Consider the following 25,704-nt stretch of genomic DNA (forward strand, 5'->3'; position numbering starts at 1 on the left):
TTAAAAAACTCTTCCACGAATAAATTCTGACTCACTTTAATAAATAAATAACACCACTCTGACTTGTCTAATAAGTTTAGTGAATATTCACATGCACACCCTGAAAAATAGGATTCAAGATGACCTGATGGACTCACAACACGGTTTTAGATGGACTTTAGATCCTTAAAGCAGAATAAATCAGTAAAATCAGAGCAAAGTTTCTGAGTATGTGCTCCTCTCTTGTATCCATGTATGTGCTGCTCACCATATGGCTGCAGGAACATGGAGATTCTCTCACTCACTGCTTCTCCCTGTGTGTGCCAAAGCTCTGCTGTTCCTCCTCCATCCCTTCCCCTCCCATTCTTCTGTGAGAGAAGTCGCCATGCTGAGCTGCCTGGGTGTACTCTCACCTCCCCCACTCCCTCCATCCCTCCATCTCTCCTCCTATCACTTCCTTATATCACCTCTTACATCCGTCATGTTTCTGGTAACACACAGGCTACTGATAAAACAAAAAAAAGAGATGGAAGTTGAAAGTTTTTATTTAAAACCTGCTATAAACGGACAGTCGAGGCTTTCGGGGGAAACCCCATTAGACACAGGATATGATGACTCATGCCAAAAACTGTCAGAGGTAATTTGATACACGAGAATATGAGAGTACAGTATGAAATGCTTCTCTGCCAACCAAAGCATCTCTCTCGTGTACTTTTCACTTTCTCCTCATTTCCTCCTCTACTCTTCTCACCTCCCCCCTTCCTCCTCTTCCTCTCAGTATATTTCTGACTGCTTTTCCACCCACTCGCTCCTCATCCTCGCTTTTTCTCTCTGTTTATCAGCCTCTCTCTCTCTTTTCTACCACTCTTGTGCCCTCTGTGTTCTTTTAAAATGGTGTTCATCTTGTATCAGGGGAAGTATCTCTCTAAATATATGAACAAATGACCTATATGTTTGCATGGATATGAAAAGTTGTTGATTATTTGTCATGTTTCTAAATCAATCTGCTTTTTATTACTGACTCATGTTTTTGTAACACCATTAAACATGTCAGTGATCCTGCCTGTGAGCTTATGAGGGGAGGCAGGTTTTGCAGAGGAGGAAACAAGGTGGAAATTGCACCATCAGTAACAGGAAGAGAACCCCCAAACAGGAGAGATCAACGTTGTCATTTAATGTTCCTAGAAAGCACTGCTACATGGACTACTGTCAGCATTTTTCATGTTTTTCATGTTCTTTTTTTAGGACCGATTTTTCTTCTTACATCCGAGCAGAACCTGACGCGACGCAGAGGCACACACATCAAATTCTTCTGACACTGAGGTGTTGAGATAACGGGTATTCCAGGATTCTAGGAACGTAAAATCAGACTTTCTCTGCAAACTCAACTTTAATATAAATAAATAAACAAACACACATTGGATATGAATTGCATGAAAGCGAATGTCAGACTTTGGAGGACTACAAACTATATGAATATGTGTAAGAAGCAAAGCATATTGTTAAACTTCACTGTCTTATTTGCGTTTGTTTTGAACCCCTCCCATTGGCGAAAAATCTATTTTGCAGTTTCCTGCAACCCTATTTTCCATGCCCCACCAGGTGACAACAGAATTCATTCACAGATGCACTACAAAACTTGTCCAGACTTTCTCAGTGAAGCACTCTCTAACAATGGCTACTTCTCCGTCTGTCTTGCATCCTGTTTCTTCTCTGAGGTCTCTGCAGCCAGTAAAGGTCAGTCTGATGTTGACTTTTGAGATATGTCTTGCTCCATCTCTTAAATCAGGGGTGTCCAACTCCAGTCCTCGAGGGCCGGTATCCGGCAGGTTTTTGTTGTTTCCCTCCACCAACACAGCTGATTCAAATCAAATGCATCCAGCAGCTTCTTGTCAACCTGTTTTTAAGTTTTCGGTCAGGCGTGCCGGAGCATGGAGACAACAAAAACCTGCAGGATACCGGCCCTCGAGGACTGGAGTTCAACACTTGTGTCCTAAATGGAACATTTAGAAAAGTTTCCATCTTAATGATCCAGACCATGTTTTCTGAGCATCACAGATCTTACCAGAGCCAGCTCCTTTGTTAGTTGTAGCCCTCATGTTGGCATAATGAGGTAGAAATGTATACAGAAATGAAATAAGGAAATGCAGAGATATTGTAATGTATCATATCGTTTCGCATGCCCGGATGACCATGTGATATGCCATGCAATGCCATATCACATGGCATTGCATGGCATCGGGTCTTATCATAAATGCAAAAAGAAAATGTAAGGGTGAAAATAATGAGGACATAAATATGAATGTGAATGAAAAAAGTGTCAATACATTAATAAATAAATGTTCAAGGAAAATAACAGAAATAAATATAGGCATAAAAATTAAAGTTTTTTTTATTTTTTTAAACACTAAGTAAAATAATTAAACTGAAAGTTAGATGGAAGGTAAATAATTTAATACAAAGTTAAACTAAAAGAGTTCATTCATTCATTTTCGGAACCGCTTAATCCAATTAGGGTCGCGGGGAAGCTGGAGCCTATCCCAGCTGGCTTTGGGCAACAGGCAGGGTACACCCTGGACAGCTCGCCAGTCCATCGCAGGGCCACTAAAAGAGTTTAAATGACTAAATAAATATAAATTTATGTCAAATTTGACAGGTTTCTTAATGGAAAAAAACAAAGTTTCAATACACTTAATCTAATTTATTGACATAATAATTTGTTTAGAGAACCATTCTTTATATTTTCTGTATTTATTTTGGCTGTTTCAGTCCTTCATACTACCCTCACCAATAGTCACTGTTGGTAGTGACCAAACAAGAATTTCTGAATACAAACAGCTGAAATCGGTTTCTTCTGAAGGGAGTCTAGGCTTTCCCTTAAGGCCCATTTATGCCCCCTTTACATGCATAATAGGTACATCCATTTCAAACATCACTGTCCTCATACTTCCATGTTTAAAACTTCTCAACACTGCTCCAACAGTGGAACTACTCCATTTGCTTTGTCATGATACTGATCCACAAGAGCCCCAAAAAGTACCAAGTTACGGATGTAAATGCATAAGACGCACAAGATGTTGCATATTTATCTTTTACGTGGAGGGTAAATGGTCTTCTAGGGATAGGCTGAGAAGCTGAGTCATCCAGGAGGAGCTGAGCAAACCCGTGACCCACATGGACGAAGCCACATGGGGTAAACCAGGCATCTGGTTAGGATACACCCTGGATGCCTTCCTGGGTAGGCATTCTGTGCACATCCCTCCAGGAGGTCCCACAGAGGACTACAGACAAGTTTGAAGGAAAGCCTGTCTTAGTTGGTCTGGCTACTCCTCAGGATCCCCCTGAATGAGCTGGAAGAAGTGGCTGGAGGAGAGAGTGGTTTGGACTTAGGCTACTGCTCCCACAATCTGCACGGATGGGCTTTTTTTCTTTCCTGTTTTCCCACCATGACCACAGCTTCCTACTGCAGGCTGTAATAAGAAGGCTGAAGTTGCCATTTGTAACTTATGCCACTAGATGTCACTACCCCCTTTATATCTGACGAGACTGTGTGTAGTGTTGCTGCTCGGTCTTGATGCCGACATTTACTGGCAGTTGTGTTTGTGTACATGTGATGATTAAAAAGCCAGTATAGGACACAGTATTATTGAGTCAGCCTTGACTTTACAAAAGCTTCAAGAGTCTGATTGAACTTGCCCTGCATATCATCTGGAGCGTGGGGGGAGGTTGGGACCTACAATTTGAATAGATCCCCCAAAATTACTAGAAGTTAATATTGACTGGGCGCGCCTAACTGGTTTTTGAATATATGGATACCCAGCAGGCTGAGGCCTTTGGGAAGGTCTCTATCTCTGTGGTCTTGGTCAATGGCTCCATCTCAAATTAGAAAGGAAGTATGAGTACAAGAATGATGAGATGCCTTGCTTTATCTCACATGGCATTGCTAACACACAAATACAATCAAGCAAAAATCAGAAACCAGACTTTTGAAGAGTGAAAAAGGCAGAGTAATATGAAACCCAGCTTTTAAGACACAGACAGAAAAAAAGATAAGAAGTGAAAGGGAAAGGAATGTGATGGGGGAAGGGATGAGAGAGAGAAAGTAGGGACAGATGGAGAGAGCACCAGAGCCAACAGCAGAGCTAAGTGGGTAGTGTGCTCCCTAGACAGTACTCCATATGGCCTGGCAATGCCATACACAGCCAGGCAGCACAAACACTCATACACATTATATACACACACACACACACACAAGCCCACATATACTTCCATACAAACATATCAGATTTACGTAGGTATTGCATATTCACACAATAATTACCACTTAGTGATGATTTTCATCACTGCTGCTCTTTAAATTCTAAATTTATTCCCAGATCCATCCCATTAATAATGATATACACTCGATTATCTAAATGTAATTTCATGTGATAGAAAATACAGCCAAAAAGAAATAGTTTCACTGTGTCGCTGGATGGGATTTGTGCCAGTTTGACCCCTGCATAATTTCTGTAAGCAGCCACAATTTCTTAGTCACTTCTCACACTCTGTAAACATTTCTTTATGGGGTTTGGAGTAATCACAAGAAATGTTAATCATTTTTTAATCCACACCTAATGGAGAATATTATCCCACTGTTTAAAGCCTAACCCATAGTATAAGATTTTAAGTTGAGCTTTCACAAAGCAAAGAAATGTTGGACATTGCAAACAAATGTCTAAGATCTGAGGCAAACTGGCTGTTTAACAGTCAGTCCTCAATCACTATGATTAACATGATTTATAAGACTGTCCTCCTTGCCAAAGCATGCCCATGTGGAGTATGAGCATGTAAGCAGATACAGCATTACAATCCAACATTAAGGGACCTACAATGGTCATGAGAGCAGTTGAATTAGAAAGTAAAACATGGTTTTGATGATGGTGTCCATTTTATTCTAAAGAGGATGTATTTAAACTTTAGCCCTGACCCTTTTCTAACACTTACCAAGTCATGTTACAATCCAAGGCCAACCAGAAAACAACAAAGTTTAATCCTAATGTTTTTATATTTTTCATCTGACCAACCTGTAAAATAGTGAACGTAAAGATGACACTAGAAATAATTAATTCTATGTCAAAGCATAATTACTTTCTGATTCTGGAACAAAAACAGAATTTTCATGCCACTTAAGTGACAGAGGTTTGCTTTAATTTTGCCTCATTTGAAGGTCCATGATTGAAAGCAGAACCCTTACTGGAGCTACTTGTTCCATAGTTTAACATTACAACCCCGCTCCTAAACTTTGGCAGATTTTCAAACTTTGGCGCTCCGTCACAGTGACTGATTCAGCATCTGTCTCGCATCCTGTTTCTACTCTGAGCTCTCTTCAGACGGTAAAAGTCAGTCTCGTGTTGATTCTTGTCTTTTCATTTGCTCTGTGCATTTCTCTCTTTGTTTTTCTCTCTTCCTTTCATAATCTCCTCATGCTTCTTTAATGAATCAGCTATGATGCGTGTGTTGACATAGAGTTGCTGCTGTGTGTCAGGATGCCGTGTAAAGCCATGTTCTGGGTTTTAACACAAACTTGTGAAATGTGGTTTCTCGGCTTCAGGATGTTGCAGAGCAACAATATCTTCTGGATTGTACACCATAAATATCAGTATGCCATCAAAATAACTCAGAAGCATCGAGGTTTAAGGTTGGAAAGTTGTATGTGACACTTTAATGATAACAAAGACAACCTTGTCTTCATGACAGCTTAACATGCATGATAGAGATCAGTCAGGTATGTTGGAGGTTAAGTCCCAGGTCACCAACTTTCAGACTATGGCTACTCTTTTGTAAGAACACAAACTGCTTCTGGTGTGTGAGAGTGATGTGAAAGCATGTAAGTGTTCTTACTCTTCTCAAAGAAGCGTAGATTCCCCTTTTCTACAACCCTTTCAGGCAGCCCAACCCTCATGTATCTGTGGTCAGAGCAGATGTTCACCCTCCTGGTCATTTAACTTACTTTTGTCCCTCAGACAACTTTTTCTCTCCTTTTGGGTTCATCATGAATTTATTCCCATGGCCTATGATGGAACCTATTGTACTTTATGACATCATTCAGTGACCTCTAACAACTTTTAGGATAACCAATAAACTTCCTTTATCGAGGAATTGGCAATTCGGGTCCAGACTGGTCAAAACTTTTGACATGTGACCTCCCACCACAGACATTTTTCACACCTGTACAAAAACATAAAAATATCATGTGGTGTGGACCGTCACGGGACTTTATCACTTTGTAGAATTTGTTGTGTGAACTTGATGTAGCAAAAGAAATTTTATGTTTGACCTGGTTAACAAACTGAAAATATTAAAAGATTGCACGACTAATCGATAAATTGTCTTTTACAATGTTACAATTTTACAATACCCCAAATGAGCAGATGGATCCTGGCGAAGTATTACAAAGAGGACTAGATATTAGATATAATAACAAGCTAATATATTATTTCCAATGTAAATGCTGTCCACACAACACGTGTTTAGCAAAAGGCACTTCCGTAAAGATGGAGTTGGATTTTCAATATTTTCAAAATAAATTAACTAAAAAAATAACTACAATCATAATTAGATAGTTTTTTAAACATGTAGGTTCCAGTCTGTCCATATTTGATGTGTTATTAAATTACAACTTTAATTAATGACAAAGACCCTTCTTAAATGTTTGCCTACCAGTAAAAAAAAAAAAAAAAAAACAACCTTTTGTCATTTGTCATTAATTAATGGAAGCGTAGAGCTGTCATCCTCATAAAAAAAAAGTTTGGGTCTTATTATGTTATAACGTGATATTGTAAAAATGTATAACCACTTGAACGCTGGCGGGATTACATCTCTCAGCTGGCGCGGGAGCGCCTTGGGACCCCCCCACAGAGTAGGCTAATGTGGCTGGGGAGAGGGAAGTCTGGGCTTCGCTGCTTAGGCTGCTGCCCCCGCGATCAGACCCCCGATAAGCAGTAGAAGAGGGATAGATAGATGGCACTTGGATGCACCGATGATGTTTGCATTCATAGCGATTCTCGTGCCGCTCAAGTTTCAATTAGAAATGATGCCACGTCATCGGGATTGGACTCATTTTTCCTTCTGTACAGACCCATCCATCCATCCATCCATCTTCTGCCGCTTATCCGGGGTCGGGTCGCGGGGGCAGCAGCCTAAGCAGGGAAGCCCAGACTTCCCTCTCCCCAGCCACATTTGCCAACTCTGCGGGGGGGATCCCGAGGCGTTCCCAGGCCAGCCGAGAGATGTAATCCCTCCAGCGTGTCCTGGGTCTTCCCCGGGGGCTCCTCCCAGAGGGACGTGCCTGGAACACCTCACCAGGGAGGCGTCCAGGAGGCATCCTGACCAGATGACCGAGCCACCTCAACTGGTTCCTCTCGATGCGAAGGAGCAGCGGCTCTACTCTGAGCCTCTCCCGGATGACCGAGCTCCTCACCCTATCTCTAAGGGAGAGGCCGGCCACCCTGCGGAGGAAACTCATTTCAGCCGCCTGTATACGAGATCTCGTTCTTTCGGTCACGACCCACAGCTCTTGACCATAGGTGAGGGTAGGAACGTAGATCGACTGGTAAATCGAGAGCTTCACCTTCTGGCTCAGCTCCTTCTTCACCACGACAGACCGGCACAGAGTCCGCATTACTGCAGACGCCGCACCGATCCGTCTGTCGATCTCGCGCTCCATCCTTCCCTCACTCGTGAACAAGACCCCGAGATATTTAAACTCCTCCACTTGAGGCAGGACCTGACCCCCGACCCGGAGAGGGCAATCCACCCTATTCCGGCTGAGGACCATGGTCTCAGATTTTGAGGTGCTGATTCTCATCCCAGCCGCTTCACACTCGGCCGCGAATCGCTCAAGCGAGAGCTGGAGATCACGACCAGATGAAGCCAACAGGACCACGTCATCCGCAAAAAGCAGGGACCCAATCCTGAGGCCACCAAGTCGGATCCCCTCAACACCTCGGCTGCGCCTAGAAATTCTGTCCATATAAGTTATGAACAGAATCGGTAATAAAGGGCAGCCTTGGCGGAGTCCAACCCTCACCGGAAACGGATCCGACTTACTACCGGCAATGCGGACCAAGCTCTGACACCTGTCGTACAGGGACCGGACAGCTCGTACAAGGGGGTCCGGTACCCCATACTCCCGGAGTACCCCCCACAGGAGCCCCCAGGGGACACGGTCGAATGCCTTCTCCAGGTCCACAAAGCACATGTAGACTGGTTGGGCAAACTCCCATGCCCCCTCCAGGACCCCAGAGAGGGTATAGAGCTGGTCCACTGTTCCGTGACCAGGACGAAAACCACACTGCTCCTCCTCAATCCGGGATTCGACTATCCGGCGGACCCTCCTCTCCAGGACCCCTGAATAGACCTTACCAGTGAGGCTGAGGAGTGTGATTCCCCTGTAATTGGAACACACCCTCCGGTCCCCCTTCTTAAAAAGGGGGACCACCACCCCAGTCTGCCAATCCAGCGGTACTGCCCCCGATGTCCACGCGATGCTGCAGAGGCGTGTCAGCCAGGACAGCCCCACAGCATCCAGAGCCTTAAGGAACTCCGGGCGGATCTCATCCACCCCCGGGGCCTTGCCGCCAAGGAGCTTTTTGACCACCTCAGCGACTTCAGCCCCAGAGATAGGAGAGTCCACCCCTGAGTCCACCAGCTCTGCTCCCTCATGGGAAGACGTGTTGGTAGGATTGAGGAGGTCTTCGAAGTATTCCCTCCACCGACCCACAACGTCCCGAGTTGAGGTCAGCAGCTCCCCACCTCCACTGTACACAGTATTGATGGAGCACTGCTTCCCCCTCCTGAGCCGCCGGATGGTGGACCAGAATCTCCTCGAAGCCGTCCGGAAGTCTTTCTCCATGGCCTCGCCGAACTCCTCCCATGCCCGAATTTTTGCCTCGGCAACAGCCGAAGCCGCATGCCGCTTAGCCCGCCGGTACCCATCAGCTGCCTCCAGAGTCCCACAGGCCAAGAAGGCTCGATAGGACTCCTTCTTCAGCTTGACGGCATCCCTCACTGCTGGTGTCCACCAACGAGTCCTGGGATTACCGCCACGACAGGCACCAACTACCTTACAGCCACAGCTCCGGCTGGCCGCCTCAGCAATAGAGGCACGGAACACAGCCCATTCGGACTCAATGTCCCCCGCCTCACTCGGGACATGTTCGAAGCTCTGCTGAAGGTGGGAGTTGAAGCTCGCTCTGACAGGGGACTCAGCCAGACGTTCCCAGCAGACCCTCACAACACGTTTGGGCCTGCCAGCTCTGACCGGCTTCCTCCCCCACCATCTGAGCCAACTCACCACCAGGTGGTGATCAGTTGACAGCTCCGCCCCCCTCTTCACCCGAGTGTCCAAGGCATGTGGCCGCAGGTCCGACGATACGACTACAAAGTCGATCATTGAACTGCGGCCCAGGGAATCCTGATGCCAGGTGTACATATGGACACTCTTATGCTGGAACATGGTGTTCGTTATAGACAATCCATGACGAGCACAGAAGTCCAATAACAAAACACCATTTGGGTTCAGAGGGGGGGGACCATGCCTCCCAATCACTCCCCTCCAGGTCTCACTGTCATTGCCCACGTGAGCATTGAAGTCCCCCAGCAGAACAATGGAGTCCCCAGAAGGAGCACCCTCCAGCACTCCCTCCAAGGACTCCAGAAAGGGTGGGTACTCTGAACTGCTGTTCGGTGCATAAGCACAGACAACAGTCAGGACCCGTCCCCCCACCCGGAGGCGGAGGGAAACTACCCTTTCATCCACCGGGGTAAACCCCAACGTGCAGGCACCAAGCTGGGGGCTGATGAGAATGCCCACACCTGCTCGGCGCCTCTCACCATGAGCAACTCCAGAGTGGAAGAAGGTCCAGCCCCTCTCGAGGGTACTGGTTCCAGAGCCCAAGCCATGCGTCGAGGTGAGTCCAACTATATCTAGTCGGAACCGCTCAACCTCGCGCACAAGCTCAGGCTCCTTCCCCACCAGAGAGGTGACGTTCCACGTCCCTAGAGCCAGCTTCTGCAGCCGGGGATCGGACCGCCAGGGTCCCCGCCCCTTGCTGCCGCCCAGCTCACATTGCACCCGACCCCTACGGCTCCTCCCGCAGATGGTGAGCCCACGGGAGGTGGGGCCCATGTAACCCTTTCGGGCTAAGCCCGACCGGGCCCCATGGGCGAAGGCCCGGCCACCAGACGCTCGCTCTCGTACCCCGCTTCCATGCCTGGCTCCAGAGGGGGGTCCCGGTAACCCGCGTCCGGGCAAGGGAACATTCATGCCCAGGTTAGTCGTCATCATAGGGGTCTATGAGCCGTGCTTGGTCTGGTCCCTCCCCTAGACACCTGTTTGCCATGGGTGACCCTACCAGGGGCATAAAGCCCCCGACAACATAGCTGCTAGGATCTTCGGGACGCACAAACCCCTCCACCACGATAAGGTGACGGCTCAGGGAGAGACCCATGTACAGACCCATGCCTTTTAAAACTGTCCTTAAACTACGCATATTTATTACAATGGATCGAAAGTGTTCCAAAGCACCATAATTTCACAATGTCTCAACCCAAGTATGTAGAAAAACTCTATTAAGTCCTGTATGAGCCATTTATGATCTCCTATCCACCCCGCACACAATTTCTTCATCTAAAGTCAAAAATTACCAAGTTCCCGTTTTCAGATACATGATATGTTTCACGTTTTTACAATAAACTTATCACATTATAACGTGATATGTTTCACGTTTTTACAATAAACTATCACGTTATAACGTGATACGTTTCACGTTTTTAAAATAAAACTATCACGTTATAACGTGATACGTTTCACGTTTTTAAAATAAAACTATCACGTTATAACATAATAAGGCCCAAACTTTTTTTTATGAGGATGACAGCTCTACGCTTCCGTATTAATTCAACTTGTAATTTAATAATGCATGAAATATGGACAGACTGGAACCTATATGTTCAAAAAAACTATCTAGTTATGATTGTAGTTATTTTATTAGTTAATTTATTTTGAAAATATTGAAAATTTTACATACTCCACCTTTAAATAGTTATTTGCTTTATTATCAATTTGGCTTCAATTTGTTTGGGGTTTTTTTCCAAAAAAAAACACTGAAAAAGATTAAAGCATACACATTAATCTTTTTTCTAAATTCAAATTATGTCTTTTGGACCATTTTCTTCATTTTCACTAAAACTCCTTTCATGTCTGCAAACGAGACCAACACCATAAAAGTTTTTCTGGGTGGGACCACCCGAAAAGAAGAGACTCAATTTGTAGCAAGAAACACAAGAAATGTATTTCTTTTTTTTCTATACTAGGCAGTTAAGTTTATTCCAGCCATGAGAAAAGCATAACGGCGGGTGTTTTGCATGAACCCTAAACTGCAGCCGTTCACAACAAATACTTTTAGAGAACAGCTTTTTTTTGTCTTAACATAATGAAAATTCAAAATGTCACAAGACTGCTTGTTACTCAAACTTATTCCGCTATCTGGCTTCATCAGGATGATGTTAAACATGTAGCATATAATGTTGGTTTGAAGACAGAGCCAAAATAATTAGTTTTATTTTTACCAATGCATTATCAAACAGAATGAAAATATCAGAAAATAGAATCCCATTGTATGTTGATAAAAATATGTCCTAAACCAAACAATTTGAAAATTAGTCAATAATTAACAAACTTGTGAGGATATTAGGTGTTTGTACCTACATGTCTGCATGTAGGCACTAAGACACAGGCTGCTTCATAATCACAAACATGATCAAGCTATGATTTGATGGTAAGAAAAAAATCAGTCATGTTGCAACTTTAAAAGTAATTTACTCTCAGCACAGAAATGTTTGACACATTCTCAGATTTTACAAGATAGTTGCTTGCAGCTGTACATTGCAAACAAAGCAACTGAGGTGCTGCTGCGTATGCAGGGCAGAGCATACTGACTGAAGGGAGTTGGGGTGGGAGTGGCGGGGACCAGACCAGCGAGAACAAAACCATTATAAAAAATGTGAGCCGGGTAACCCAATCTTTGATACTTGTCAAACTTTTTGTTTGCATCTGTGTTGATAATTAGCACAGATACTTCTTATGAACTTATTAAACCCAGTCAAATATATGTTTCCAGTTAAACTCACTGGCCACTTTACTTGTTCAGTTGCTTGTTTTCATATGGGTTCATTAAAGTATTTCAAAAACTACCAATTTACTGGGATTTTCACACACAACATCTCTAGATATCCAGTGAGCAGCGAATGTCTGGACCACAATGTCTTGTTAATGTCTGAGGTCAGAGGGTAATGGGCAGACTGGTTGGAGATGATAGAAAGGCAGCAGAAAGTCGAATAAACACTGATTCCAACCGGAGGAGGCAGAATAGCATCTCTGAATACATAACATGCCCTACTCTGAGGCTGATGGGCAGCAGAAGACCACACTAGCTGACTGTCAGCTAAGAACAGGAAACTGAGGCAACAATTCACACAGACACAGAATTTAGACAACAGAGGATAGAAAAAATATTGCCTGGTGTGGTTAAACCCTACAGCCTGCCCGACCATGTTCATCCCTTTATGAGCACAGTGTAGCATCTTCTGATGGATACTTCCAGCAGGATGATGCATCATGTCACAAAGCTCACATCATCTCCAACTGCTTTCTTCAACATGACAATGACTTCACCAAACTTCAACGGCCTCCACCAGATCTGTCACCAGATCTCAGTCCAACAGAGCAGCTTTGGGGAGTGGTAGAACAGGAGATTCTCATCATGGATGTGCTGCTGAAAAATCCGAAGCAACTGTGTGATGCGATCATGTCAATATGGAGCAAAATCTCTGAGTAATGTTTCCAACAACTTGTTGAATCTATGAAACCAAGGAAAATTGCAGTTTTGAAAGAAAAGGGTTCCAACGGTACCAGCATAGTGGACTTAATAATGTCGCCAGTAATTGTAAACAGTATTAAAAATAATTAACAATGTCAAAAATTATGAAAATAAAAAAGTCACATATCTCCAAGTCTGCAATTAGGACATAACATCAGATCATATCACTGCTTTTCTTTTCTGTTGAATCATACAAGGAAACCTAGTCATAATCATCTCAAACTGCGTAATTCTTGGTATGTGTCTTCCCCAGTAGCTAAAGATGGAACCCTCTTCAACATACAGAAGTGTAAGTGCGAGTGTGTCTAGTCCCTTCCAGATCCCAGCTGGAGCAGAGACTCGTGGGAAGACCAGGATAGCAGCCAATCCCTGAAGGAAGTGAGGAAATGACTCCTCGCCAATCCCAAGACTGACTAAGGTTACTACGGGGCCGCTGGGCCATTGCCATGGCATCCTGCTATCAGGGGACACCTGGCCAATCACATTTGTCGATGTGAGGTGTAAACATCCATACTCTGTAGTACACCCATGTTGCTTCTACAGAAGCTTAAAAGAGAGGGAGGAGGGAAGGAAAATGTAAATGCAGACTTGATTGATGAAAAAAAATTAATTAAATTGCCCATTTATTCTTAAGAGAAAAATATCATGTCAGTGTTTCTTAAAAATAACTGGTTATATACTATATTATGATAACTGTGGTGTTTATTTCCATCATGCTCAAATGTAATTATATACATAACATTTATAACAAATATATTAACATTTTACAGTATTCTGATTATAGCAAAGGCTATATTGTATCATAATGTCTTTAAATTACAAAGGGAAGGGAATAAGGTTCATTCAAAATGAATATGGTCATTAATAACACATTGCAATCAGTCATTTGAAATCCATAATTTCAACGCCTGCACAGTGATTAACTACAGCTAAAGCAATGCATGTTCCCCTACAGACTGAGAAACTTCTACATTAAAACTTTAAAACCCTCAAGAGATTAACTCAAAAAGTACACAAGGGTGAAGTTTAAAGCAAGCTGTGTTCTTTCAAAGTACTTTCAGATTGCCAAGAGCTACATCGACAACTCACAAGAGATCTGTTTCTGTCTCTGCTAAGCTGCTCATCCTGACAAATGTTTGGCAGGAAATGACCAGCAGGTTTGCCTGCTTTTTTCCCTTCAGGTGGTAAAATAATTCTCTGAATAACCACTATGTGTCTGTGAGCATTCAGTGTTGTCCTCTTACAGTTTAAAGGAAAGAAAGAATTATCAGGATGCATCTTTTTAATTAAAACTATCACCGTTATTTCCTGTTAGACAAACTTACTAAGATTTTCAGCAACATAATTTTAAAACATCAAAGCACCAAATGACATGACATTGTTGTCCTTAAGTGTGAATGGGATTTCTATAAACAAAAATAAATTTCTCTTCTAGTTACTGGTTGATATAATGTCTGAAGCCATTACAATTGTAAAACTACCGTAGTTTAAAATAGAAAGAAATTACAAGAGATAGACTGCAATCATTCTGAAAGCTAGAGCAAAAAGGACTGACAAAAGAAAAAACAGAAAATCTAAAGACAGTGCTAGCTTCCAGTGAACATACTGTATGCTAACATTTGTGACAAAGAAATTACCAAAATGAAAGACTCAGTGATTTTACATGACATTAAAATCATTCTGTAAACGCTAATTCAGACGTGAACACTGTACTGCTGCTACATTAGCAAAGCTAGTGTATATGTCATCTATATCACACATAATTGTTTAAATAAAGATCAGTTTATCTTGATAAATAAACAATTGTCTTCCATTTATGAAAACTATAGGCATAAAAAGTCACTAAGTGAGATGTTTCATCTTTGTATGCTTGCTTAGATTGTCAGTTTAAGCAGTATATGCAATAAAATGACTGGCAATGGTAAAAAAAAAAATGCTAACAATAATAGCTAAACTGTGCTAACTTCAGTCACTATCATGCTGCATGCTATAGTTTGTAACAAAGAAAGATTCAGGGATTTTAATGAAACCATGTGCAAAATCCTGACATTAGCATTGTGCTGCAGCTACATTAATGAACTCAGGCTGCACAATGCTTACTGGTAACTACAAAGAGCTTTGTACTCACAACAAGGCAGACTGCAAGCTAGGTTTGTGTATATTTTAATGTGTTTATTGTAATTATCAGATTAAAAATTTAAATTCTTTAAAAATCCTCATACATAATAAACAAATACAAAGAAATATAGACATACCGCTGTGAACATATCGCTACCTTAGTTTAATCAATCTGCAGCAGAAATATTCACAGGAATGTCCATTGTCATTGGAGAAATGTGGGAAATACTGGTCAGGGAAGCACAAATTAATGGTATAAATGGAACCCATTTTATAAGATTTCTCAGAGAAGCAGATGTGCTCCAGTTGATTTACTCTGTAATTCCACCTCAATCTGAGCCAAACTACACATAAACTGCAAGAACTGTGCGGTGCACAGAGACAGAACATATACAAGACTTATTCTTTGATCATTGTGTGGCAGAAAAACACATCACTGGCTGCAGAAGTCACTGCAAACAGAAAGCTATGGAAACTTGCATTTCAAATGTGTGAGTAAGCTAGCAGAGATGGAGGTCCTCAAATAGCCTGACATCAAAGGGTGAAAACGACAGAATCTGTTTCAAATAACATCAGCAATTCAAGTCTCCATTTACAACCGCTGATCAAATAAACTGGCTCCACACAAACTCATACACTCACAGTGGTGAAGAACAGATGATCACTGAGCGGTTCCATTAAAAAGAATAGCTCCTGACCAACCCATCAAGCATCCCATCCTTACTAATTGGAGAAGAGATTGGAAGCATTATTTCAGAGTAAAATAAACTCTAACCACCGGCAATCTCGGTATGGTGTTCGATGGAAAGCTCAGATGGACAGAAGTGTTTAGTTTATATATTTAGAACTACAGAGGCATATTTCATGGCTGTCTTAAGGTTTACTGTGCATGTCCTCAAAAATTTATGTTACACATTCAATAGCTGCAGTTTGACTGGATGCAAGGTCACAGTGTCAACAGCTGTAAAAATGAAGTAAATATATGAAAATAAATGGCTTCGTTTAGGGGCCTCACACACCATCTACGACACCCATGCTAACCAAATGCATGGGTTAGCAAGCAAGTTTGTGAGAAGTTATGCTAACAATGAAGACTGTGAACACAAACTTAATTTTTAAAAAAAGCATGTATATTCTCATCTCTGCTCCATTTACATACAGAAAAAGACACACCCCTGTCAAACATCACTGCCCACATACTCCCATGCATCTGTGGTACTGCTCCGTTCATAACATCCGTCTACGTACAATGTATCTGTTCTCTGAAAACGGAAAGATGCAGAAGACAGACAGAGGACTTCATCTGTTTGTGTATTCTTATTTAGCATACAGCATTAATAAATCATACATCTCACTATGTCTACATCTGATACTTATATGACAGCGTGAATGTGTGGTGCTGTTGATTTGGCACAGATGCTTATAGGAATGAAGAAAGGGTGGATCACTTAGGGTGCATTCACACCAGGATAGTCCGCTAGACTCGGTCCGATTGGGGACTCTGTCAGTTGTAGGAGTGTGTGTCCATTTGGACCGAGATCGTGTTTTGGTCAAACGCGCCAAACCATTAGAACAATATATCCCCATTTTCACCAAAGACGGCGCTGCACTAGTATTTAGCAAAAGAGAGGAAAAGAAGAAAACGTGAAGAAGAGTCAAACATGGAGACGAAACTATCGATCTTTTGGGTTTTTTATTTTGTCTTTTGCAAGTATACTGCAGAAATATACTGCAACAATGACCACAGTATGAACAACAGACAAGGCAGAGGACTGTTAACGCGATCACTATGTATTTACCCACAATGCAATACCACGCCAAATGCAATAAGTGATTTTTGTTGTCGTGCACTTCCTGTATTTGGTCTGCTTGAAATGGGTCGAGACCTGCGTTCATAGGTGGACCAAGTCTGCTTCTTTGCAGAATTCATTTGGTGCATTCACATTTCCCCAAACAAAGCAGACTTTCCGAGCAAACGGACTAGGATTCGAATCAAAAAGGCTGATGTGATTGAGGCCTTAATTGTTTAATCTCCTGCTCCGGACTACTTACACCATGTGACATGTTTACACATGTATTACACAGAATACATGGTGCTAATTCAAAAACATATTTTTTTGTTTTTTTTACTCTTAAGGGTATGTTGCTCTTGTCATTAAACATGCTACCAACTCTCAACTTCCTACCATGTTTAAAAATTGGACTATTTGAACAAACAGTGAACTAAGCTGCCACACTATCTGTGGGAATGTTGTCATATTGGTTTTTAGAGATTACTTCTTGTATTTAACAAAATATATTTTTTAAACCCAAATCTTACTGAATCTTCAGAGAAACATTAATCAATCCTAAAACTGCTAGTCCAAAATCTCAAACACTATTTAGGAGCCAAAGGCAAACAGACATTACAGTGTTGTTCTCAAAGAAAACTTCAGTGAAAGACCCACGACTATGCCAGTAACAATAAAACTGTATATTATATGGCATGAGAGCATCATTCCTCATAAGATCTGGAGGTTTCTGGCTAAATTTTCTATTAGCGCAAATCCAGGGGAGCCTGGGGTAGTATTGATAAAAGTTGCAATCATAGAAGACAGTGAATTAAAGTGTGTCTCATTTCTTGTCACTGATATGGAAGCGAATTAAATAATTACATGGGGGGGACAAACATAAATATAAGGGCCGTCTGTGTCATTTTTACAGTGGTAATATTGGACTTAACTATCGTCCTATAGGATCAATAAAGTCAAAGTGCATCATTCATCAGTTTTCTGTGTGAAATTCCTGAAACATGCAAGAAGAAGTTAAAAAGAAAAATGTCACAGACACAAAAAATGAAGTAGGTTGTCCCTGGAGCAGCTTGGCAGGAAAGCCGCCCAAACTGTGAGACACGCAGAGCATCTGAATCAAGCCTTCACACCGGCGACTTCACGGGGGAGGATGACATCAGCTAGTCTTTAATGACTCAACAACACCAGGACCAGAATAAACAGACTGACAGTGTCCATCTCTACAGCAGCGACCATGTAGGAGCCGACTGACAGATGACAGACAGAACCTAGAATACGGTAAGTGTGTTTAACAGGATATTAAATCACACTGAAGGTAAATAAGATCAGCTTTCAGGGGATCTTTTCCAGTTTAGCCAGCTGTGGTATTTCACTTTTATACGCGCAATTTAAAAGAGGTGCATCATGTACTGGATGATAATTGTACTGGATTATAGTTGTACTGAAATATAGTTGTACTGGGTTATAGTTGAACTAGGTTATAGTTGAACTAGGTGATAGCTGTACTGGGTGATTGCTGTACTGAGTGATAGTTGTAATGGGTGATTGCTGTAATGGGTGATAGCTGTACTAGGCGATAGCTGTACTGGGTGATTGCTGTACTAGGTGATAGTTGTAATGGGTGATAGCTGTACTAGGTGATAGCTGTACTGGGTGATTGCTGTACTAGGTGATAGTTGTAATGGGTGATTGCTGTTCTGGGTGATAGCTGTACTAGGTGATAGCTGTAATGGGTGATAGCTGTACTAGGTGATAGCTGTACTGGGTGATTGCTGTACTAGGTGATAGTTGTAATGGGTGATAGCTGTACTAGGCGATAGCTGTACTGGGTGATAGCTGTACTAGGTGATAGTCGTAATGGGTAATAGTTGTACTAGGTGATAGCTGTACTGGGTGATAGCTGTACTGGGTGATAGCTGTACTAGGTGATAGCTGTACTGGGTGATAGCTGTACTAGGTGATAGCTGTACTAGGTGATAGCTGTACTGGGTGATAGCTGTACTAGGTGATAGCTGTACTGGGTGATAGCTGTACTAGGTGATAGCTGTACTGGGTGACAGCTGTACTGGGTAATAGCTGTACTAGGTGATAGCTGTACTGGGTGATAGCTGTACTAGGTGATAGTTGTAATGGGTGATTGCTGTTCTGGGTGATAGCTGTACTAGGTGATAGCTGTACTGGGTGATTGCTGTACTAGGTGATAGTTGTAATGGGTGATAGCTGTACTAGGCGATAGCTGTACTGGGTGATAGCTGTACTAGGTGATAGTCGTAATGGGTAATAGTTGTACTAGGTTATAGCTGTATTGGGTGATAGCTGTACTAGGTGATAGCTGTACTGGGTGATAGCTGTACTGGGTGATAGCTGTACTGGGTGATAGCTGTACTAGGTGATAGCTGTACTGGGTGATAGCTGTACTAGGTGATAGCTGTACTGGGTGACAGCTGTACTGGGTAATAGCTGTACTGAGTGATAGCTGTACTAGGTAATAGTTGAACTAGGTGATAGTTGAACTAGGTGCTAGCTGTGGTAGGTGATAGTTGTAATGGGTGATAGCTGTACTGGGTGATAGCTTAAAGCTGAACAACCAGACTCACCGGACGTCATTTTGCTGTGGAGGTTTCTTCTGCCCAACCAGGTTCACCGTTCTTGCTTGGATGGGCTTTTCTTCTCTGAAAGAGACGATTAGAGAAGCAAACTCAGTGTCTTAATGGTTTCGGATCCCCAGTTACAGAAAAAAAAAACTTCCATTTGGGTGTGAGACCACGCCTCCGCCACACTTCTGATCACCTGATAAATCTTCTTCCTGCTTCACCCACTCAGTTCTATCTGCCTCATCCTCTCTGCTCCACCCTCCCTTTCTTGTCCTCATAATTCCTACCTCATCCTTTCACCATCACCCCTGTCATCCATCCATCCCTTCTTCATCATTCGTCCATCCTCACCTCCCCAAATTCATTCATTTTTCTTCCTCTCTAACCCAAATATCCTTCTTTCCTTCATCAATCCTCATTCTTCCTCATCCATTCATCTCTACTTACATTCTCTTCCTCATCCATCCATCCATTCATCCATCCATTTTCTATACCTCTTTTCTTTTATCTATCCTCCACCTCCCTTATCAGTGATCCCCCCTCCTCTGTCATTCATCCATTCATCATCCATCCTTCCCTACTTCATCCAGTCATCCATCCTCACCTTTCTACATTTTTTCATCTTTCCTTTCTCTCTCACTTTTCACTCTCACATGCTCCCTTCCGTCATCCATCCTCACTCTTCCTCATCATTCATCATCCCTCCTTCATCCAACTTTGCATTCTCGACTTCCCACATTCACTCATCTTTTCTTCCTCACACTCCCCTTTCTCCCCATCCTTCCGCTATCCATTCATCCCTTCTTTCATCCAAGACATCCAGGCTGAGCTCAGACAGGTTTAATCATCCTGCAGAGCCTCAACCTGCTGTTGTTAACTTCCACAGACTCATAAGATCAATCCTGTCTCTTCTAACGTCAGTACTGAAGCCTGGCGTTTACATCTGGTTGCTTTGAATCACGTTCCCTCTCACTGAACTGTCACAGGATCCAGTTTTATGACAAAACAGAAGCCTCCAATCCAAACAAAACCAACAAAAACGTTCCTGGTTGCAGCGCTCAGGATGCCTTTAGGTTCAGATGACAGCAGGCCCTGGACAACAATGCCATGCTTCCAATATGTCCACTGACACGTTCACAGCGTGATTCAAAACCACCTCATCCATAAACATGAGCAGCGGGCTCTGATCAGTCTGATCACAGAGGGAACTCAAGAGAGAATTCCCTGCCAACACCCACGCTGTCTATTTTTATTGTCAACACTGTGGGTACCCCCCTCTCACTCATTATGACATTTTTGGCACATTAGAAATCGGGAAAGTTCCTGTAGCAACTGTTTAGGTAATTATACCAGGTTTAACATCCTTGGCTTACACGAGTGGCTTTGTTGCAGGAAGAGACTTATTAAGGCCACTTTTTCTAAAGTTTGATGTCTGAAACATTTTATAACTAATAGTACTACTCTACAGTCAGTGCTGAGTGTCATTTTGTGTGTTGGAGCATTTTTGTTGCTTCACCTTTAGTCCTGATGCACCCTTTATCAGCAAATATAACCATGGGAAACAGTGTCGGATATGGATGCTGTGCATTCATATAGTTTAGGTCAAACAGGCCACACATGGACAGTAAATGTGATTGTTTCCTGATGGCTGTGCTCGTTAATACTTTGTGAGTTCTTACAGAATTCATGCTCTATGAACTGAAAATAACTCAGATTGTTTCTAATTCCACAAAATCTCCCTCCACTGTCTGTAATAAATGCTGACCGCTTGGTTTCTGGTTTCACAGAGGAAGACTATCCGGCTCAACCGCAACAAAAGCACACATTTTTCTTTCAATATTTGTAGCTGTTAAGATGGGAAGTGTATCGCTGACTGATTATCCTGTTATTTGTTTCAGTTTTCCACTGTTGTAGCAATGGAATTAAAAGAAAGGTACAGAAGATTTGTTCACATATGTGGAGCGTATCCTCTCTCTATCTCTGCATTACAACCCACACTACCTTACTCCTGGTGCACTCAGCATGCATGCATTAGTCAACTAGTGCATCTTTTCAATGCAGATCCATTTGTGATCATACACACTCCCCACACATACTGGCAATCTCCAGCTAAACAATGAGTACAAACAGTGCAGAAGCCAATATAGGTTAAGACATGTATGTGCTGACGGCCTGCCTTATTTGCAGCTGCTACACTATGGCATGACTGAATCCACAGCGCTTTAATACATTACTTAAAATGATGCATAGCCACTTAGAGCCAGAGCTATATATTGGACATTTCCTTCTTTAGATGCAATGAATCGATCTTCCGTTCCAGTGCTGGGCCATCAGTCCGCACAGAGGGCTTAAAATAGAACAGGGACGTAGAGCTTGAGGAGCGCCTCGCTTAGGTGGGTCGTTCTATCTCTCTATCTGCTCGTCTATGCATGCAGCTTCCATGCAGACCATGCAGAAAATGTGTGGAAGGCATTGTTTTAACTTGATGCGTTTTCTGATCATGGAGCCAAAGTGAGGAGAAAGGGTCTAGTTGCTGCACCGGTCGCAGAGACAAATAAATCTGGAGACTTTTTCTTCCCTCTATATGTGTGGTGCATGCACAACGTGGATATGAGCTGCTTTTCATTAGAATAAGGTGCACTGACACCTTTTTCCCTCCCCTGCTAAGGCCTACTGTTTCTATAAAAGCCTGTGTGATGTCTGTTGCAAGCGTACTGGCCTACATAGAGTGCATAAGGCTGGGAAAGGCTCAACCGCACCCCAGAGCTGAGAACAGCAGCTGTTGAGATGGATGCTGCACAGATAAAAGCCAACAGGGTGCGTTTTTTGGTTTTTTTTTTTACTTTTCCTGTTCTCAGGGCCAGGCTTCACTTCGTACACACACTACTTGGAGGCATGTTGCGTGTGTGACAGGTGATAGTTTGTCCAGTGGTGAGCTGCGGTGACACACCCCTTCATTCCTCCTGAGTGTGTGAGTTTGACTACACCTGACCTGAAAAGTCACGGGCCTCTCGTTGGAGCTGAGCTGGATTTGAACCCTTTTATGCATGTTTCCTTCTACATAGAGCTGGAGCCTGTATGGGCCTGTGAGTCAGTGAGTTCTGTGTGGAGGTTGCAGCTGTGGAACACACACACACACACACACACACACACACACACACACACACACACACATGCGTGCTTGGTCAGATACAGTAGAAGTGCAGAGGTCCTGATGAGCATTTCATCCCTGAGAGAGAGATCTGAGGTGGGTGGACTTCTTCTTCAGAGTGGAATTAGCCCAGGCACACACACGCACACTCGTACACACACGTGCACGCGCGCACAAACACACACATATTCCTTCTCTTTTCCCTCTCTTACTTTAACATGGCCTCCTCCTTCGCCTCTTCCTCCCGTTGCCGAGCCAGCACAGCCATGATGATCTTCCTCTCGTCCTCTGTCAGATGGCTGAGGTCCGGCTCCGGGATGGCCGGGGCGACGGGTGGGCGCGGGCCGCCCCGAGGCCCCACCGAGGCGAACATCTTCCCTGTCACCACCACCTTTCTTCCTCTTCTCCTCCTCCCTCCCTCCTCCTCCTCCTCCTCCTCCTCCTCTCGCCTCGGTCGGGATCACGGATAGAAAACCCGCTGGCGGTGACCACGGATCACGACATGGCCCGGAGATGAAGCAGCGGTTGGAGCGACTGATGCGGAGTTCCCATGGCGGCGGCGGGGGGCACCCAGGGCGGCGGCGGCAGCGGCGCTGCTAGCTGCGGTTGTAGTAGTAAAAGAAGCGGCGTCTGTGGCCGAAACGCTTCGGTTCCTGGTTACCGTTTGCAGCCTCTCCTCCCTCTTGCTGCTCCGCTGTCTTCTCCCCCCACCCCCCTCCCACCGCCCACCCCTCCACCACCTCCGTTTTACGGGGAGCCCATATCTCCGGCGGTCAGTCGGGATGATGCCACACGGGAGGGGGATCTCGGTTCCGTCCTTCTGGCCAGGCAGAAAGGAGGGAGGGAGGGGGTGGTGGGTAGGGGGTGGGTGGGTAAGGGAGGGGAGGGGGGGTCTCCCTGAAGGCGTCCGGGGGTCTCCGTTTGGTAACGGTGCGCTGGCTTTATGGCTGCGGGGCGAGGCGGTAACTTCTTGTTTTCCAGCGCCGCCGCTGATGCTGATGCTGCTGTCAGGGAGACGGAACCGTCAATGGGACCGCAGCCCCTCAAGCGCGCTCACTTCTCGTGCCGCGGGAGCGCGCAGCCCTCATTTGAGAATGGGGGCTCCACTCACCGTTAAGATGCGCGCTCGTGACGATCCGCGGCACACATGGAAAATAAAAGGTTCCCTAACAGGTGCATTGTGGGTCTTACTCCAAAACAAGCCGTGAAATTACACCAAAACACTCATCTATGGATTTTTCCTTTTATCCATCCTGATGCTTGTTTTTATTAATCTGAGTCTGTTTGATCAACTGAATCGATTAATTTTTTCAAGAATGAATGAAGACATTCATTCATTCGTTCATTCATTCATTCATTCATTCATTCATTCATTCGTTATCAGTAAAAGTTGACTGTTATAATAATCTGTATTCATTTGAAAATGAAAAAGTGTTTGAGTGAGTTATTTCCCAGTTCAACCCTTCACATTCGCCCCTTGCAAATGATCAACTCATGGATTTTCTCCAAACACGGATAAATATAGTCCAGATGTATTAAGATATATTGGCTTCCAATATCACCGTCATGGACCCCAGAGTCCATTTGGACTATTTTAACTCACATGCAACAGGTTAGAACCGCCTCCCTGATATTGCCAAAATAGTGAAAATCCTGCCTCGGAGTAATGGAAAATACAGATTTATTTCTTCTAGATTGGACTGCTGAATTCCCTGATTATTGTTCTGTCTCAGAATAATTCTGTAAAGCCTCCAGTTGATTTTAAACACTGTAGCAAGAGTTCTGCTTAGAATAAGTGGGAGATTTTAGCAAAGATAGTGACACCGTCTTTACCTTTAAGATTCCCCAAAAACCTTATGCCTTGTCTGGGGTGGCCATTAGCCACCCCTTTACCTTTAAGATTTCCCAGAAACCTTATACCTCGTCTGGGGTGGCCATTAGCCACCCCTTTACCTTTAAGATTTCCCAGAAACCTTATACCTCGTCTGGGGTGGCCATTAGCCACCCCTTTACCTTTAAGAAAAGTAAGTAAAGTCAGTAAAGGGGTGGCTGTTAGCCTATTCATTCCTGTATCCATATATATTCCTGCTGCTTATTAAGCATCAACGTGTATCTGAAGAAAACAAAAACAATCGTTTGGTGTTGTTATTTTCTTTACTGCCATTTGATCATTATTAAAAATAAAAGGCTCAAATATGTGGTGAGATGTATAAAATGCACGTTTGATATGGATGAGGATGGAAATTAAATGATGTAACAATACAGAATGAATGAAAGTCTAAAGAACCATTTGTGGTGTGAAACCCTTTACAGTAAGAGTGTATGGACTCTCCTCCACCCCTCCTCCTCGCTACCACCAAGCGTTGCGTGTTAGAATGACGCGCATCCCCCTTTTTTCTCTTCCCTTCTAACCTCTCTCTCTCTCTCTCTCTCTCTGTATTCCTTCCCTCTTTCCGTTCACTCTGCTCATCTTCTCAGCAATCCTTAGCCCACACACACGTTGCTTCCTCAAGCTGAAAAATAATCTGAAGCAAACCTGAGGTTTACCACATAGACATGTAGGCTGGCATTTACAGTATGTCACCGTGCAACATCTTCATCGTAGCCTTCGTGGTCCTGCAGAGGGGTCCTGAAACGCTGCTGTTCAGATACAGATATCATGTGTGACAGCCGTCTAAATTTAGAAACACATATGTTGCAAAGGTCTATTTTTAGCCATTGGTCCAGATTTTCAAAGAGAAAGAAACGAAGGAATATCTACAACTTTTTTTAAACCTGGTATTGCATTCAGAATTTATTTATTTATTTATTTACTTATTTATTTATTTATGTATTTATTATACAGTTTACATTAGGATAGCCAGTCAGTTTCAGTATGTTAAAAGTATTTAAGATGATTTAAATCCATTTTAAAATAAATATAAAATGTTAGACTAAAATAACAAAGGTGGAAGTTTGGCTTGTATTTCAGCACCATGGTCAGCTCACTGAACAGCAACAGCTCTTTCCAGCTGGAGGTGGAAATGTTCATGGCATGTTTTCTGTTATTGCATGGCTGCATGCTTATTGGTAAGCATAGACTGGGATTTGGGGATTTATGTTGACTCTTAATGGTTCGCAAAAAGAAAGTTTGGTCATTTTGAACATCA

The 25,704-nt window shown here is 43.3% G+C and overlaps 1 protein-coding gene across 1 annotated transcript in view; it reads right to left on the reverse strand.

Annotated features, from left to right (window-relative positions):
• rims1a (regulating synaptic membrane exocytosis 1a) overlaps window positions 1–22,928 on the reverse strand; it is a gene marked incomplete at both ends in the record, with an annotated part of 124,027 nt that extends 101,099 nt beyond the window's left edge. The window contains 2 exons of the mRNA XM_079248928.1: window positions 19,408–19,482; window positions 22,768–22,928. Of these exons, the coding sequence (XP_079105054.1) occupies window positions 19,408–19,482; window positions 22,768–22,928 (236 nt within the window). The remainder of the gene's footprint in view (window positions 1–19,407; window positions 19,483–22,767) is intronic.
• Window positions 22,929–25,704: the final 2,776 nt, after the last annotated feature.

Source organism: Telmatherina bonti (assembly GCF_933228915.1).
Source record: "Telmatherina bonti genome assembly, chromosome: 11".
Classification (NCBI taxonomy): domain Eukaryota; kingdom Metazoa; phylum Chordata; class Actinopteri; order Atheriniformes; family Telmatherinidae; genus Telmatherina; species Telmatherina bonti.